At 43.4% G+C, this 19350-nt stretch overlaps 1 protein-coding gene across 1 annotated transcript in view; it reads left to right on the top strand.

The window, feature by feature from the left end:
* Nucleotides 1–8952: 8952 nt before the first annotated feature.
* The window catches only part of Cpd (carboxypeptidase D), a 79720-nt gene continuing 69322 nt past the window's right edge, over nt 8953–19350 (top strand). The window contains exons 1-2 of the mRNA XM_057773789.1: nt 8953–9783; nt 15278–15525. Of these exons, the coding sequence (XP_057629772.1) occupies nt 9023–9783; nt 15278–15525 (1009 nt within the window). The 5' untranslated portion in view covers nt 8953–9022. The remainder of the gene's footprint in view (nt 9784–15277; nt 15526–19350) is intronic.

Below are 19350 nucleotides of genomic sequence, written 5' to 3'. Positions count from 1 at the left end.
GCACTGTAGAAGGCAGGGCCAAGAGGCGAAAACAAGCTGGGTGCTTGGATAAAGCAGTGCCTGGAACCAGATTTCTCCTTTGGACTTCTCAGTTATATGAGCCAATAAATTCCATTTATTATTTGAGCAAGACTGAGTCAGGTTTTCTAATACGTACAACTGAAAGTGTCTGAAACCTGCTTGCTTCCCTGCCTGTCTTACAGAGACAGGACTGTCCCTCTGTTGTTGGCTCACAGTCTTTTGGAAATAAAGATCAAAATCACTAACCTGGTTTCATGATTCAGTACCAATGACCTATGCCCTAGACTCTAACAGACATTTAAATAGGACTGGGAGTCTAGCTCAGTGGCAGGGCATTGCCTAGCCCACTCATGGCCTTGGCTTCCTCCATCTCCAGCACTGGAAAGAAAAAACACCTTTTAAATAGAACAGTCCTACCTATGGTTCTATTCTAGTGGTTTCAAGACCAGCCTGAGCTACAGTGTGAGATCTCGTCTCAAAACAAAACAAAACAAAACAAAGGAATAAATAGGATAGACCTACTTAACCAAAACCAAATCTGAAACTTCAATAAACATATTTCATTTCCCTTTGGCACAGAAGGAAGAAGAATAAATCAAAGAAACTAAGAATTCTGTAAAGTAAAAAAGCTACAGAAGCATAACATCACTAAAATATAAAACAAACAAAACAAATTCCAGTTTTTAATTTTTTACATGTATGAGTGTTTTCCTGCATGTATGTACATGTCCATGCACATGCCTGGTGCCAGTGGAGGCCAGAAGAGGGTGTTGGGTTATCTGGAACTGGAATTACAGGCAGTTGTGAGGTGACAGGTGGGTACTAAGAACCAAAGTCAGGTCCTCTGCAAGAACACTCAGCCTGAGGAGCCCTCTCTCCAGGTCCACATGGGGCTCCCTAAATGCAGGTTCCTTAGAAGCAAGTCCTGAGACAGGAAGCTGGCCTGAGGGATTTGCTGGGGGTAGTGTCTCGAGGAGAAACCTATGGAGTTCTAAAGGAAACAAGCTAAAGGAAGAAGCTAAGCAGGGACAAAAGAGCTCTAAGTGCAGTCTGATCCCAAAGAAAGCAAGGAGGGGAACTGTAACCTGGAAGGGAAAAAAAAAAAAAAAAAAAAAAAGGTAGGTTGAGGGCAAAAGCCGCTCCTGTCAGACAGGAGAAATCTTCCTGCGAAAAGTTCGGGTGGAGCGAGGAGGTTGGTAAAGACAACAGCTGCAAGAATTGATGGGCCAAAGCCCATTGTGAGTTTTTCCTTCTTTAACACTTTCCCTTTCAAATTACAATCACATTATTTTCCATCTTGTAACATTCCGGCAAGTACATGAAAATTCTAGCAGCGCCGCACGGTTTCTGCCAGCTCCCCTGCTTCTTTAAGCTAATGGGCCTCTGGAGTCCAGTCATTCTTCAGGCTTCTTCCTCCACAGGCTCTAACCACATACAAGCTCACCTACAGATTGCCTTGCATGTCTTTGTTAGCAATCAGTGAACCTTAGCGTTACTCACACGTTAGTGTAGTTCTCCCGACGTGCATCTCTGTTCTAGGTTTGTTTGTGACTCTCCTTCACTTTTTCTCACCGTGAGCCACAGACTTGTGCAATGTGCCTGTGGAACAAAATGCAATGAAGTCCATGCCGCCATGACAGAAGCTTCGGAGAGTCTCCACAGATGTGGTGGTCTGCAGATCCACTGGGTGTCTTGCTGTATTTCTACCTGAGCTAGAGAGTGACAACTTAAAGCTAGGACCCTCCAGGGTGCCCTGCCAGCCTGCAGTGTTGCTGTGAGCATTGCTTGAGATGATGCGCACAAGAGCACCATAAACATCAGGGGATGTTACTTTTATTATTAAAAATTTTCATTTATTTTAAAAACCAACCACACTTTCCCCTCCCTCCTCTCCTGCTGTTCCCTCCCCCACCTCCCAGCTACCTGCCCCTTTCTCTTATCCATTTTGAAAGGGGCAGGCCTCCCATGGCAGTCAACAAAGAATGGCATATCAAGTTGAGGCAGGACCAAGCTCTTCCCCCTGCAGCAAAGCTGGCTGAGGTATCCTGGGTTGAAGAATATGTTCCCAAAAGCCAGCTCAAGCACCAGGGCAGGCCCTGATCCCACTGCTAGGGACCCCACAAACAAACCAAGCTACAACTGTCACCCACATTCAGAAGGCCTAGGTTGGCCCATGCAGGCTCCCTCGCTGTCGATCCGGAGTCTGTGAGCTCCCAGGAACTCGGGTCAGCTGTCTTTATGGGGTCAAGAGAATGCTAATACACAGACTATGATTGACATGATATTTTTCTTTCCTATCCCAAATTTGCTTTCAGACAGGTTGTTACTTATGGAACTACTTATTGAGTTTGAGGCCAACCTGGGCTACATGGTACCCTGTCTCATAAAACAAAAACAAAAGAAAATTCACCAGTAGTCTCTGCATTGCTAAGCTCAATGACTGAATCATGGTTGAGCTGGTCCTGAGTAACATTTAACACAATCCCTTCTTTCTCCTTCAAATACATGTTTCCCCAATCCCTCTCCCTCCCACCTTTCTCTTCCTTCATTTCCCCCCTTTCTTTTTCTTTTCTGAGACAGGCAAGCTCTCTATCCCCCTGCCTTAACTCCCAGAAATCCACGACCACACCTGACAATGACTTTTAAGAACTTCTGTTCTCTTGACCTTTTGCCCACTTACTGACCACCCAGAGGCTTTTCCTCTTTCACTCTTCTGTTTCCCACCTGCACACATCAAAGGGCCCCAGGGAGATAGGACCCAGTGTTCACATCTCTGTTTCCAGCTCTCTTCCTTCTTTCTCGCTCCTATGGTGATCCTGCCTTCCTGTTTAAATGTCTCCTACCCTGGACTCAGATGGAGATCCTCTGCCCAGACCTCTCCTAGGACCTCAGATCTACATATCTGACTTGCCTGTTTCACCCCCCTTGGATGTCTATTAGGCATCTCTATAAGCCCTGCTTCATCTATTTCTCCACAAACCTGCTCTTTCCCCAAACCTTCCTCTTCCAGTAAACAGTAGCCCTCTCTTTATTGTTAGTCGAGCAGCTTAAATCCTGGACTTAGCATCAATTCTTCTTGTTCCGTCACACTAATCCATCAGTGAATTTTATCATTCTACTTTGAAGATATATTTAGAATACATCTACTTCTCAGCCGCTCAGCTTCTACCATGGCCTGTTCCATGTCATCCACTGGCAGGGACCCTGCAGAGAAGGAGGAAGTGAGCTGAACACTGGCATTCGTTTCTGCTCCGTCACTACAGTGCTGACCGCTTCGCTCACACACCTGTCTCCATGCCGTCCCCCCCGTGACAGACTGGATTCCTCTTACAACATCAACCCACTGTGACAGACTGGATTCCTCTTACAACATCAACCCAAATAATTCATTTTTTTTTTCTTCAGATGCGTTTGTCAAACGTGTCACAGCGGGGAGAAGAATAACTAATACGCTGTCTGAAACCCATTTATTTTGAATATTCACTTCCCATCTGTTCATATTCATGCCTCTTGTATTATATAAGTTCTCCCAAAGGAAGGGATCACTTCTTGTGGTGATGGTGATGAAATTCAGGGCCTCACACACACATGCTAGGTAAGCACTCAGCCAATCAGCTGCAACCCTAGGCCAAGTATTTTCTTCTGTTTTGCTTATTGCTGTTAATTATGTCTCGCATATCCATTTAAATATGCGTAATCAATATTTATTGAATAGATGAATATACTGTCTCACATTTAAGTTGAGAATTCTTAGATTGCGGATTTGATCTGTAAAGAGATTCATTTGCATTCAGATGGGCCCCAGTGCTTCCTTTAGGGCCTCGGCTATGCGAGCTCAGATAGCATCCAGCCTTACTGGAAGACAGACTTCTGGGATACTGCTTCAGAAACTGTTCCCACTGCCTCCAAGTCATGGTCACCCCTCTGAGACCTGGTCTTACACACACACACACACACACACACACACACACACACACACGTATCTGGAGCTCAGAAATTAGAGGCAAAAAGAATAGGAGTTCAAGGCCATTCTTAGCCACATAGTTAGTTGGAGGCCAGCCTGGACTGCAGGAGACTGTTTCAAAAGGAAGAACATACAATGACAGGCGTGCTCACTCTGGATTTCACACAGGCACCTCAGATCTGAAAGGTCTCCAGCCTAAGACCCAATCCCTTTCCCTCACCCCAAGATCTGCCCACTTAGCTTCCTTTCTTCTGAATAACAGCAAAGCCACCCACCTGGTCACCCTCACTGGTTGTCATCTCTTTTTTCCTTCCTTCCTTTATTCTTATCTAGGCATTTGTTAAACCTTGTAAACCCGACAACCTAAACATCCTCCAAATTCCCCTCTCCTTCTTAAGTTTTGTTAATTTTATGTGTATGAGTGTTTTGCCTACTTGTATGTCATAAGGACACTTGTGTGCCTGATATCTGGGGAAGAAGAGGGCATCGAATCCCCTGGAACTGAAGTTACGGGTGGTTGTGAGTCACCTTGTACGTACTGAGAACAGACTCATGTCTTCTACAAAAACAGCAAGTGCTCTTGGTTGCTAAGCCATGTCTCCAGCCCACTCTTTTTTAAATTAATTTTATGTGCATAGGCGTTTTGCCTGCATGTAGTTATATACACCATAAGCATGCAGTGCCATTGAAATCCAGAAGAGGGAGTCTGATTCCCTGGAACTGGAATTAAAGACAATTGTGAATCACTGTACTGGTACTGGGAATTGAATCGGGTCCTCTGAAAGAGCAACCATCTCTCCAGCTCCAAATTCTTTTTTCATTCTGAATTTAGCAGAATCAGCTCTTGTCTAAACAGGGCTTTTATGCCCACTCCACACACTGGGCCCACTCTTGCTAAAGCACAAATGTTGCCTATACCACCCTCACATAGAGCTCTGCAACTCTTCCATTTGATGTGGAACTAAAGAAACTCTTCTAGGCATGACATTCTAGATTGTTCATTATTTGACCATCCTACCTTGTGGTTTTGCCTTTTACTGCTTCTCCCAATGTGCCTTCTGTTCTTTGCGTTGTTCCCTACATACCTTGCTGGTCCCTCTCCCTGGAGTGCTTTTCTTCATCTTTTTTTTTTCCTGTTTGAGATTTTTTTATTACTATTAAAAACAACACTAGGCGTATGGCTTATTGGTACAACATTTGTCTAGTATGCACAAAGCTGTGGGTTCAGTCCCCAGAGCACGCATGCACATATGTGTGCACACATACAGAGAGATGACTTGTTATATAGTGTACATGTAAATCATCTCATTTGATTTTCATAAAAATAAAAGAACTTACTCAAGATGAAGAATCTAGAAAATGATTGTTGGAGGATAGAACCTCAGTACTGACATCAAAACCAATGGACTAACCACATGATGGAGGCTTTCTCTGACTCTTCATAAATGTTTTCCTTTAGGGTTCCAAAAGCAAGCATTTGCTTTTCAGTTCATGACATTGAGACAATGTTTGTAACAGAGGTCAAACACCCAGATTTTTAAAACCAGATTTCTAGAACTCGTACCTCACTGTCTTCATCTTTGAAATGAAAATAGTACCTATCTCCTGAGTCCATCAGGGTTGTTGCAAAGTACGTGTTATTAGCTGGCCCTGATGACATGTTCTTGTCATTTGTTATGTCTCTGCTGGTCCTTCAGTAGATTCTGCCTCTGAGAGAGAAGAGATCTTCCCCATTCATCTCCCAATCCTGTTGTGACCACAAAGCAGAACTTTTCTTAGATTGTGAGCTCCATAAACAACTGTCACATTAAGTTTCTAAAAGTGTAGGTGTTATACCAGACAATGAGACATTTACAAGTGCATGATTATACTGTTTTAACTATCTATAAATCTTTTGAAGAAAGTGGATATTGACTAAGGCTGGCTATCCACTGTCGTCTATTCTGTTTTTTAAAAATCCAGATTACTACTAAGTTACTGTAAATGGGAAGCCAGTTTTTTAAAACCTTTTTAAGCATTCCCGAAGTTTGCTTCTTTGTGAGCCAATGCTTTTGTGGGAGGTGGAGTAGGAAAGGGACGCCTGTCCCAAGCTCCTAGAGTTCTGGAACAGAGGGCGGTATTCAGCTGTGGGTAACTACAAAGCCAGCCCTCCACCCTACTATTCCACTTCATTGAACAGTGGGTGACCTGGTCTGCAGCTTTGAGTTTCATGACAGACCAAGCTGTACATGAAAAGAAGAAAGCTCCAGGCCTTTCAGAACCCAGAAGTGCACCCTGGGAGGCCCAAGGTTGCCAGGGAGGGCACTGACTCAAGTTACATACTATTATTTCCCTGACACTTGTTAACTATGAAAATCAAGTTACATTCTGTTATTTCACTGACACTTGTGTTTCAGCCACCCTTCCTAGGTGAAGCTGCTCTGCCAGGATGAGGAGCAGTCAAAGAAGCCTGGACATGCTAAGAGAAGGAAGCATGGAATTCGAGGTTAATGTGTCCCCTGGGCTCCTCCGATTTGGGCGATTGCAGAAATGCACAGTGTAATGATTAAGCATCCCCAGGGGAGAAGAAGGTCTCTGCATGCTGTCGGGGCTTTATTTCTGACAAGCTAGAGCTGTTGTGTGTGATGCAGTCAGTGTACATGGGACATGGAGAAGAAGTGTTCCCAGAACCTGAATGATAGACAGCATGTTGTGTAGCAGCTTCCTTTGAGCTTAAACCCTTCCATCTTGGAGGAAATCTGATTAAGATGCAGAACATCAAAAGAAGAGGAGAAACTTTCCATCCCGCCAGGAAGCTCCATTAGCTCCAGAAGTAAATACTTCAGTGGCTTCAGGAAGGCCCTGAAACTGACCAGATTCAGTAGACTCCTCCCTCCCTAAGCATGTAAGCCATAAAGACGGCTGAGAGAAACTCTTCAAACCTGCTGAGCTGCCTTGAGGAGACTCAAAGCAACTTGAAGAGACAAACGCTGCCTGCAAGTTGTATCGTGCCCTCCATTTTTCCAGTTTATGAACCAGCACTCACACTGGGTGGACTTTTGGTGATGCAACTATTGTCTTTGAGTCATTTCTGCTCCTGTAAGTAACCCCTCACCCATATTCCTGTAGCCTCAATAAAATGCATTAGGTCACCATGCTGTACTTTGGTGGTGTCCTTGCTTTGGTCTGTCTTTGATTCCATATTTGGGGTGAGCAGACATTTGTTCATGTGTCTGTAGGAATAGTGTCACACAATGTTTTCGTTACCATGGCGAAGTATTAGTTCATTTTGGAGCCAGCCTACCATCCTCTCAGGGTTGGCAGGACCTGTCCCATTTCACTCCTTTGCATCCATTCCATTTTCCCCACTTTCACCAGCTCTGCCCTTGTTCAAGGCCTCATCATCTTCTTGATGATGTGTTTCTTGCTGATCTCTCTGCCTCAGCTCATAAGATTGCCTCTTCCATTCTCCAAATTACTGCCAGAGGGGGATTTTTCTAATTATCTTCAAACCCCTCCTTTGCTCTCCAAGGGCTTCTGGACCAAATGTAGTCCCCAGGTCCCTGGTTTGCAGGGTCTTTCCGTTTTGGCCCTACATATCGTATTTGTTGTTACCTCCACATCTGGGATCCTCTTCACTAGTAACCTGGACCCACAAACAATTCTAGAACACACAGTCTCTGCTCTCAAACTTTGCAACCTTCTGTGTTGGCTCCTCTTTCTACCCAGAAGTCTTTGCTTCTCTTAGCATCTTCCTTGTCTTCCTGTTTTCCTCCTACTCGGGCTGTATGAGTTTTTCCTCAGGAAGTCTCTAACTAGGCAGAGCTATGCACTGTTTCCCAGAATCCAGCGCAAACTAGTTACTCAATAAATATTTGGTAATCGGTGAATTCCACTGGTCCCATGAAGAGTCAATTATAGTTCAGAAGAGAGATTGTGAAATGTCCAGCGCTGAAATCAGGGATAATGCTGATAATAGTAGTAATAGAGCAGTAATAATAGCTATCACAATTATGTTGTTAGATGGGTTAGAAATTCACTCTTCATAACAGGATTGTAAAACTTCAAACTTCTTCAAGCTAATGTGATTAACACCTACTTGTAAGGATAGGTTTTCTGGATTTACCCAAACACCAGATTGGGGAAATTACACTTGCCGAGCAGTTATTTCTAGAAATGCTAAGTCTGTCTCTTAAAAACAGCATTCCAAATTACGGTTAGAGCTGTACAGAGGTGATCCAGATGCTCCTACTCTAAAGAAGTGTGTGAGGAGGGAAGGACTACTAATGAAATGGTCTCTCCTCTATGAGGGCCGAGACCAGTGGCGATCCAACACTTGCGGGTGTCCAATGAAACAGACGGCATTACCGCGGGGGGAGCCTATTACAGTTTCCCCTTCAGAAAGGAGTCATCTAGCCACGTGGCAAATCAGAAATAGAATGAATTTATGCTTCATGAGGTATGCCAGGTGTTTCATTCTCTTCAATGGCATGCCGGCAGGGGGGAAAAGGTGCAAAGAAGCAGGGACTAAGGAGGCCTTTGATTCTTCAACGTAGGTTCTGCCTAACTTACTAATTTTCTCAGGAGTGTTTTGCATTTTTGGAACCATTTAATTCTTTCGATTATCGGCTCGAAAGCGTTAAAGTGTAGCTGAGAAACGCTGCAACAAAGAAGGGGGCTAGTAAAAGCTCTCAGAGAAAAGGGGTAAGAATTTTAGGGAAGAAGCCATAAAGAAGAGACTGAGCGAAAAGAGAAGCCCGAGAGCAGATGTAGAAGAAGAAATAAGAAGGAGGAGAAGACAGAGAAGAGGACCTTACTGAAAGAAGGGAACGTGACTCAAGTCCCTAGGGACTGGAGTGGAGAGGGCACGCCCAGAGGGAAATCGATCACTTTAAGGAAAGTCCCGCCCCTAGCCTGACGTCCAGACATTTCGGGCCACGATTGGCTGAGGCCGGAGGGCGGGATGGGGTTGCTAGGCGCGGAGGGGATCCGGCGGGCCGCCGCCGCCCGGAGTGCGGAGCCGCTGGAGCGGAGCGGTGTTAGCGGCGCTGCTGGAAGATGGCGAGCGGCGGGGATGAGCGGGCGCCCTGGCGGCTGGGACGTCTGCGGCGGCGGCTGCGGTCGCCACCGCTGCTGTTGATGCCGCTGTTGCTGCTCTTGAGGGGCTCGGCGCAGGCCGCGCACATCAAGAAGGCTGAGGCGACCACGACGACCGTCGCCGGCTCCGAGGCGGCCGAGGGCCAGTTCGACCACTACTACCACGAAGCGGCGCTGGGCGAGGCGCTGGAGGCGGCGGCGGCCGCGGGGCCGCCCGGCCTGGCCCGTCTCTTCAGTATCGGCAGCTCGGTGGAGGGTCGGCCGCTGTGGGTGCTGCGCCTCACGGCCGGTCTGGGGCCGCCGCCCACCGCCACCGCCGCCGCCGCGGGACTGGACGCCGCGGGGCCGCTGCTGCCTGGCCGGCCGCAGGTGAAGCTGGTGGGCAACATGCACGGCGACGAGACGGTGTCGCGCCAGGTGCTGGTCTACCTGGCCCGTGAGCTGGCGTCGGGCTACCGCCGTGGGGACCCGCGCCTGGTCCGCTTGCTCAACACCACCGACGTGTATTTGCTGCCCAGTCTGAACCCTGATGGCTTCGAACGCGCCCGCGAGGGCGACTGCGGCCTCGGCGACAGCGGCCCGCCCGGGACCAGCGGCCGCTACAACAGCCGAGGCCGCGACCTCAACCGTAGCTTCCCGGACCAGTTCAGCACCGGCAAGCCCCCCTCCTTGGATGAGGTGCCGGAGGTGCGCGCCCTCATCGACTGGATCCGCAAGAACAAGTGAGTGTTGCCTGACCCTGCTCTCGCACCCACGTGAGTGTTCAAGGGCAGGAGGCTGATTCCGGCACCCAGTAGGCGCTCAAGCAATGCTTGCCATCCTAAAGGGTGGGGGGCAGTCAGGGTGGAGAGTGACACCTTGTAACTGGAACGGAGGCCGGGCTGCAGTGCATCCTGGTCTTGCTAATTGTAAAGAAACCTGCCTGGAGCTGTCATTTGTGCAGGGCATAGCCCGAGGGGAGACTTTCTGTCATTCTGTCCCAATTTTTGAAGGGCCGTCGTGTAGGAGCGCTGGGTAAGATTTGAAGAATTCTTAAGTTGATTATGTAGCTAAGCTATCAATGTCATCACTAGAAACACTGTGGCAAGCACTTTCTGTGACTGCATTATATCACTTGATGTTGACCACAGCCGGGCGACCTAGACACCACGCATATCCTCTAGACACTCACTCATACTCTTGTTTTGCATACGGGGAAATTGAGGGCAAACTGGTTAAGTAGACTCGGGTAATCCAAGCCTGGTTCCTCAGTGCTCCACCGCCAGGGAGACAGAATGTAGCTCCGAAACAGCAAATGACACCCCCAGTACTTCTGATATTGGAAGGGAACAGTTCTGTCTTTACTTCTGATTCTGCTTCGGAGAGAAAGGGATAAGGGGGAACTCCCACAGGTCGGAACTGCTTCCTTTCTGCGCACCTTCTTATTGGGGTAGCACAACTAATCATTTACATTGATCACATATAAGCCTTGTGTGGGATTTTAAAACTTAAGAACTGGAAGGACCTTCAGAAATTAGTTTGTAACAAGAGCATGTTATAAATATATATGTGAGCTAAAGAGTACCTCTTGTGGAGAGGTAGAATGTGGTTCGAGTCTTTAGAGATGGATAGGTAGAGGAAGGAGAAATGAAGGAAGATAATACTCCAGCTGGAATCGGATCTGAGGTGAAGAAGGTGCCTCTTTTCTCAAGCATCAGCTTTGCCAGCATGCTCCCATGTCTGCCTTCATAAGGCGTTTGAAGGCGTTAGTTAACGATCTTTGTGTCTTGAGTTGAAGGGTCTTTTTTTTTTTTTTTTGACTGGCAGATGAGGCAAAGGTAAAAATGAACAAAGAAGTTTCTCTGTGAGACTTGGAATCTTTTCTTATGTAGCCCAGGCTGCCCGCGAACTGGCTCTGTAGCCAGGTGTGACATGAGCTCCTGATCCTCCTGCTTCTGCTGTAGCTGGAATTACAGGCATGTGCCACTACCCTTGGTTTACACCGTGCCTGTGACTGAACCAAGGCTTCATGCCTGCCAGCAAGCGGCGCACCTGCTGAGCTACATTCTACCCTACTGAAATAATTTTTTGCAAGATTTCAGTCATATATTATAAGACCTAGAACATCTGTGGACATTTCTATGATTCCAAATGTTGTAATCCTCCACCTTCCACTTTACTAGTATTTAGAAGGTCCCTTGTAATTCTTAATTTGTTTAAATGTTCTAGGATGACTTCCTTTCCTTGACCATGTCAGATCTCTGAACAGCTATAGAAATTTGATTTTGATATAATACTGCCATAAGCTATAGTGAGCAGGGCTTTTTTTTTTTAAATATTTATTTATTATGTATACAATATTCTGTCTGTGTGTATGTCTGCAGGCCAGAGGAGGGCACCAGACTTCATTACAGATGGTTGTGAGCCACCATGTGGTTGCCGGGAATTGAACTCAAGACCTTTGGAAGAGCAGGCAATGCTCTTAACCACTGAGCCATCTCTCCAGCCCCGAGCAGGGCTTTTTATTTTATTTTTTTATTGTTGTTTTAAGACAAGGTCTCACTATGTAGTCCTGGCTGTTCTGAAATTCGCAATGTAGACCAGACTGGCCTCAAACTCACAGAGATTCTCTTGCCTCTGCTGGGATTAAAGGTGCTTGTCATTGCCAGCTAGGACTCTTTTGAGAAAATGTACCAGCTGCACTGTTTCTGTTGCTTGGGTTTAAACATGTCCCAGCATAACTCTTATAGGGATTTTTGTCTTCGATTGTGACCAATATGAAGAATTTCCCTTGGTATAAGTTACCTTGAGGCTATATTGAAAGTCTCAAACCAAACAAACCAAACAAACAAAAACAAACAAAAAAAAACAAAACAAAAAATTCATTTTTTGCTTAACTCTTCCAAATTATTAGTATTATTTAATGATCATGAGTTATGTCATGGTTTTGTAAAAGCTCGTGGAGTCACTTGGTATTTACAGAGTTTTTTGCCTTGTGGCAGTGGTTTGATTACTTTAGTCAATTCCCAGATTTGTAGCTCTAGTCAAAAAGGAAAATTCAGTCATAAAAATTAACTCAAAGTATATGTTCATTAATGATTAATCAATAGCAAAGAATGTTGACATGTAAATAAAATTAGAAACACAGAGATTGATGGATGGGAGTGATATTAAGAGAAACACAGACATTGTCTATATGAGAAAACTACTCTTTTGTTTGATTTTTGAGACAGGGTTTCTCTGTGTAACCCTAGCTGTCTGTAGAGCAGACTGGCTTTGAACTCACAGAGATTCTCCTGCCTCTGCCTCCTGAGTGCTAGGATTAAAGGCCTGTGCCACCACTGCCTGGCAAGATTCTTATTTTTCATATTGTGTATTTAGCAATTTTTTTTAAATCTAATGAAATTGAAGCCAAGCATGAGAAATACTTGAGGATTTGAATGGAAATTTTAAGCTATCTTTCAAATAGGATTAGAATTGATACACAAAGCTGCTTTGACACAGATACTAAAGAGCAGTTTTACAGCTACTGTGAGACCAATTGCTTTGTTTTGAAACTGGCCCCAGAAGAGTAACATTGTATTTTAAGGCTATGTAATTAGAATATAGAAAATAAAATTTAATCACGATCAGACACTACTAATGTTTCACTGCTATAAAAGTAGTTGAAGTCTCGGGTTCTCTTTTATGAAATTTCTGAGAAGTGTTGCAACAAATGTTGAACAAAATGATCTCCCATTTAGTGGAGTTTAAATTAAAAATATATGAAGTGGCATGTCCGCTTATACAGACTATTCAGAGCCTTTTTGTTGTTGCTCATAATGTATTCTTAGTGCCCACAATAGCATTCAGCTCACAGTTAATACTTTTTAAAAAATGCTTGTTGCTAAATGAAGTACCTGACCTAGAAGAGTCTTTTTATAGTTTTCCCAAAATAAGTAGAGGGGAAAAAAAGATACTCAAGTTGTTTTAGAAATGCAACCAGAAAGTAAATAGTTAATACATTAGGTGTAGGGAGGGTAGCTAGTGGAGTTAGAAAGCTGGAGTGTGACCTTCATTGTTGTTTCTGAGTTGCTCTGTCACTCAAGAGGTGGCAGTGAAAGTTAGAAGCAGAAAGAAAGTCTGCATGGCAGTTGTTCTCTGACCAGGATGCTGGCGAGCTCCAGAGAAATGAACGTTTGTCGAGAGGCTAGCAGGCAGGCATTGTGCCCAGTGTTTCACGTGTGCTGTCTCCAGTTGTGACAGTCCTGAGTGGTAGGTAGAATATTCCCATTTTATAGATGAGAAAGAAATTGGGATTTAGAGGATTTACTGTTGGACAACAGCTCTGGGAGACATTTGCCCATTCCAGAGTTTGTACTAATGCCACTACACCAAACAGCGGTCTCTGGTGTCTGGAAGGGAGCTGATGAGAATTATAGTCATTAAAACTAACCTCCCTTACCATCAGCTGTTGTCTTAGTCATCACTGGCTAAGTTATTTCTTCTGTTATATTTCCATTGTTTGTTCACCTCAGAGATAGTACTGATCATGGTAAAGGGGCCTTTCAGATTACACATGATAATTTTAGTTTTCTGTCAAGCATATAGAGAGAAATGTGTAGACTCTCTAAAGGTCAGTTTATTTCAACTACAAGTAAGCAGGCACAGGAAAATTTTAGTTAGAATGCAAAGAGAAAAAATTTAACATCAGTTTTAGTAATGGTTTGAATTGTTACATAAAGGAAAGATGTATAACTGGAATGTATGCCTTTACTTTTAGTTTTCTCCACAAAAGGAGCTCTTGTGAATTTTCTCTATCTATAAATTGGACCATATAAGTGGTTCATTTAGACATAGAAATGAGGCTGTGGTCATAGCTCAGTGTTAGGGCATATGGCTATCATGAGCATAGAGTTTGATTCCCAGAGCCCACCTCTGCCCCAAGTAGAAACATTTTAATAGATGCAGCCTTGTCTGTTGGTCAGTTTTTTATTCAGTGGCCCAGTCAGCAGCCTTGGTATAGCAGAGGTGGCTCTGCGGGGCTGGATTGGTTTGCTCTGAAAGAAGCTCACTTTTATCATGTTCGTTCATCCGTTTGTCCTTCCTTCCTTCCTTCCTTCCTTCCTTCCTTCCTTCCTTCCTTCCTCCCTCCCTCCCTCCCTCCCTCCCTCCCTCCCTCCCTCCCTTCCTTTCTCTTTCTTTCTTTTTTTCTCTTTCTTTCTTTCTTTCTTTCTTTTTTTCTCTTTCTTTCTTTCTTTCTTTCTTTCTTTCTTTCTTTCTTTCTTTCTTTCTTTCTTTCTGTTTTCCCTGAATCTCTTCAACTTTGAAAATATAATTTGGTATAAGGATTTTATGAAATTGGAATCTGATTTAAAAAAACGTTGTGTTTTAAATTAGATGCCTTATTCTAAAATTTTTCTTTGGGCAGTAAGTATATAAAGCATGATATTATTAACTTATCTCTTGTATTTATCAAGTATTTATTATATTAGCCACAATGAAACTGAAACATTGTGAAACATAAGTTTGAGATTATGCTATATGGAATTGTCAGTTTTGTAGTTAGAGGGAAAAGGTTGAATTCTGGCAAGTTCCTGAAAGTCAATCTAATTAATGAGTTTGAAATTCCTTATGCAACAAGACATTTCCTAAAACATTGGTTAATGCTGTATTATTCAGGAACATGTTCAGTAATAGAAAACTCTGTAAAGTACTTGTGTAAAGTGGAACGTACTTGAAATGTTACAGCAGCTTTATTTGTTTGTTTATTGGTTGATTGCTGGAGATCAAACCCAGGGCTTATGCATGCTAGGCAAGTACTCAGCCACTAAGTTATATCTTTAGTTCTGAAATTTTAAATAACTTTTAATATTTATTTATGGGGAATACATATGCCAAGTGTGCACATGGCGGTCAGAAGACAACTTGTAGGTCTCAATTCTTCACTTCCACTATTGTGGGTCCTGGGGATTAAGTGAAGGGCACCAGGCTTGGTGGCAGGCATTCACTGAGCTGTCTTGCTAACCCAAGATAGGTATTTATTTCATTTTTGGACCTGGAGGATGGAGTCAATGTTAACAACATACCTAGTATGTGCCCCGGCCCTGGGTTCGTCTTCAGGACGGATGAATGAATGAAAAAAAGAATGAAGAAAGGAAAAATTAGTTAATTTATGAAAGATCCTGTGGAATTTTTAAATGCTTAGCATTTCTGTATCATTTAAAGGTGATATGTAATTTGATTGTGTTTTCAAAGGTTTGTGCTTTCTGGAAATCTACATGGTGGCTCAGTGGTAGCAAGCTATCCTTTTGATGATTCTCCCAAGCATGTGGCCACTGGAATCTATAGCAAGACCTCCGATGATGAAGTCTTTAGATACTTGGCAAAAGCTTATGCTTCTAACCACCCTATAATGAGAATCGGTCAACCCCACTGTCCAGGAGATGAAGACGAGACTTTCAAAGATGGCATCACAAATGGTGCACACTGGTACGATGTAGAAGGTATGCAAAACCCTGAAACTGCTATATTTGCCCTCAGTTGCTTTAGCTTTCTTGTGTGTATTTTGAATACAAGACAAAACTGTAGCATTCCAATTTTTAAAAAGGTAATTTCTCTGTATTTTTGAGGTTTCCAAAGCTATGGTAAAATCAAAAGATGACCACAGAAACATGTATATATTCTTCATTTAAGTTCATCCGTTGTTCCTTGTCGCATATGCTTTACCTCCCCACTTCCATACGCCCACACACGCCGTCTTTTCCCATGTCATCCAAAAATAAGCTGCTGACAAAGTATCTCTAAGTTACTCAGCACTTGTCTTACCAAGCCCAGAGACTTTCTTCTGTCATGCACCATTACCAGAACTGAGAAATCAACGGTCACTCAGTACTATCATCCACATGCTGTCTATAGTTCGCTTCCCTTCTGGTCCCTAGCCATCCTCTCTACCTTCTTATTCTCCGAGTCCAGAATCTGATCTACGCTCAGCCATTGCATTTGATCTTATAAAGAGTCCAGGCTGGGATTAGCAAGATGGCCCAGTGGATAAAGGCTTCTGCCACCAAGCCTAACACCTTGAGTTAGGTTTTTAGGACTCACATGGTGGAAGGAGAAAACCTTCCCCTTAACCTCTACCAAATGCACTGTTGTGTGCATGTAGCTACACACACACGAATAAATGTAATTGTAATTAAAAAAAAAAGTACAGGGGCTGGAGAGATGGCTCAGAGGTTAAGAGCATTGCCTGCTCTTCCAAAGGTCCTGAGTTCAATTCCCAGCAACCACATGGTGGCTCACAACCATCTGTAATGAGGTCTGGTGCCCTCTTCTGGCCTTCAGGCATACACGCAGAAAGAATATTGTATACATAATAAATAAATAAATAAAAAGTCCAAGTTGCTGTCCAATAGAACATTTCAGTTTTTAGGTTTATCACTTTCCATATTATAATTCAACTCCAGTTTCCCAGTAAGATTATTCTATAGACCACATCACGTGTCAGAAGACATCGAAAGTCAAGTTATGTTTCTAAGTTGTTGGGTTAGAACACTGACCACCAATCTCACTTCTTACAAAAGGCACATTTGCTGTTGTGGTTTAATCGTGGAATTCTGGCTTGCTTTTTAGCATTTATCAGGAAGTTTGCCATATTGGTTTTTTTTTCTATTTCCATGCATGTGGGTGTGTGTTTTTATTATTTTTTTTGTGGTGCTGGGAATCAAACTCTAGTGGCCCATGCAACCTAGACAAGTACTTTACTACTGAACTACTCATTAGCCCAAGCACTCCAGCTTTTGTCGTGTTGGTTTTGAGGTAGAGTCTCACATGACTCAGACTGGCCTTCAACACTTTATCATCTTGCCTTCAATTTCTAAATACTGAGATTATGAGGTTATACCACAAGTCTGGCCAGTTCTCTAGGTGTAAGACTCCAGCGATAATGACAACATTCACAGTGTATGTAACCATTACTAACTGTCTATTTTCAAAATATTCCCCTCACTTCAGACATCCTTTGATGATCAGGTAATAATTCCTGTTATTCCCCTCTCTCTACTTTCAGGAAACCACTAACCTATTTCTGTCTCTGTGAATCTGCCTATTGTAGATATTTTACATAACTGAAGCCATAAAATATTTGTGCTTTGCAATTAGTGTGCTTCACTTAACATAATGTTCTCAGGGTTCATCCTTCCTTAGCATAGGTCAGAACATCATTCCTTTTTATAGTTATACATATTCTCTCTATATAGAATATATGCATGTATGCACAGGTATGTAATAGATTGTGTCTATTCATTCTCCTAATGGCACTGAGTCATTCTTCTTCACTGTTGTGAGTGATGCTGTAGTGAACACTGTTGTTTGTGTAAGTGAGTGTCTGCATCCTACTTGTCAATTCTTGGTATATATGGCTAGGAGTGGAATTGCTGGGTTGTGTATTAGTTCTTTATTTAGTTTTTAAGGGGACATCAAACTATTTTCCATAATAGCCATACTGTTTATTTTCCTAGTAGAAATGTGTGAGGCTACTATTTTTCATAGGATACTATCTTAACAGAATTGTTAAGGTCTGGGTAGATGACTCAATGGATAAAATGCTTGTGGAACAAATGTGAGGACTGGAGTTCAGATCTCCAAAACCCCCAATAACCTAGATGAGTGCTGTGGTCCATCTGTAATCCCAGAGCTCCAGAGACATAGAAGGGGATTCCCTGGGCTAGCTAGGCTTGCTGAATTGGGTTCATCAAGAGGCCCTTCCTCAGTAAATAAACTGGATTATGATTAAAGAGGACACCTGATGTCAGCTTCTGGTCTCCACACACATGCATGCACACCCACAGACATATGCACCCATATGCATGTCTGTCTGCAAACACATTTGCCTACGTGGATGCGCACCCCACTCTCTCAGAAAGTTATTAAAGCAAGCTTGAATTGATTGCCTTTCTTTTAAAACTTGTGAAAGTGGGGCTCACCAAGTAAGAGCACTTGCTGCTCCTCCAGAGGTTCAATTCCTAGTCTCTACATGGCAGCTCACAACTTCCCACAACTGTCTGTAACTCCAGTTCCAGGGGATGTGTAGTCCTCTTCTGGTCTCCATGTGCACTGGACACTCAATGGAGTGCAAATATACATGCAGGCAAAAAAAAACCTATACTCATAAAAGGTAAATACAAAAAAAATTAAAAGTCGTGAGAGTAGCTATTATCTTAAAAACTTCAGTATACTATGAATAGTAAAGCATAAACTTAGAATTTTTGATTAAGAATACTTCCTATGAAAGCAAAAGTACCTGAGTTCAAATCCCCAGCACCTACATAAGAGCCCTGCATGGTCATGTGTGCCTGTGACCTAGCCTTGTCAGATAGAGGCACGCAGATCCTGGAAACTTAACTGAAGAGTGAGAGACCCACTGTGGAGTGCTAGGGAGAAGATACTTGACATCCTCCTCTGTTGTCCTCATGCATGTACATGGGTGTGTACACCTCTCTTCACACATACAGTGGCATACATCATACCCGCACATAAGTAATATGCAGAAAGAAGCTGGGCGTGGTTGCACACATGTAATCCCAGCTCTCAGAAGACCAAGGCAGCAGGATCACAAGTCTGAGGTTAGCCTGAGCCACACAGCCAGACTCTCTGAAAAATTCTTTAAATAGTAAGCAGAAGGGACAGGTGAACCCATAGGAATGTCATTAGACCCAATGGTGAGATGCTTTGGTGTCCTTGACCTTCCTGCTGGCACTCTCATTGTGAAATGTCCCATGATATACCTGTTACACACCTTTATTTAAGCCTTCGGTGTTTTGTTTTGTTTTGTTTTTTGTCTTTGTCTTTTATTTTGATACAGGGTCTCACTGTGTAGCCCTGGCTGTCCTGGAACTCACCAAGTAGACCAGCCTGACCTCAAACTCACAGAGATCCACCTGCCTCTGCCTCCTGAGTGCTGGGATCAAAGTTGTGTGCTGCTGCCTGGTTAATTACTTATTTTACTTTTTATGTCCATCTGCATATACTGAAAATGAGTCCAAGTTTGAGGACTGAATTTCCTCCCTCCCCTGTAGTTTCTCTCCCCTTATTTTATGTATAATAAATGTCCAGAAAAAAGGCTTGAAATATTCAGGAGGTAACCTTTGTCCTCATTAGAGTGATTTTTAAAACCACTAACTTTTGATAAGGGGAATACATTAATGTGCAATCCTTACCTTTCAGTCTTTAGTAAATATATATATATTAAATCTAACTTTATCAACTAGTAGTTTTGTTAATTTGTTAAGTTACTTTATGAATGAGATATGATTTAAGATAATAGGATAAAA

Source organism: Chionomys nivalis, chromosome 7 (assembly GCF_950005125.1).
Source record: "Chionomys nivalis chromosome 7, mChiNiv1.1, whole genome shotgun sequence".
NCBI classification, from domain to species: domain Eukaryota; kingdom Metazoa; phylum Chordata; class Mammalia; order Rodentia; family Cricetidae; genus Chionomys; species Chionomys nivalis.
The sequence above is the reverse complement of the archived record's forward strand: the minus strand, read 5'-3'. Positions and strand labels throughout refer to the sequence as shown.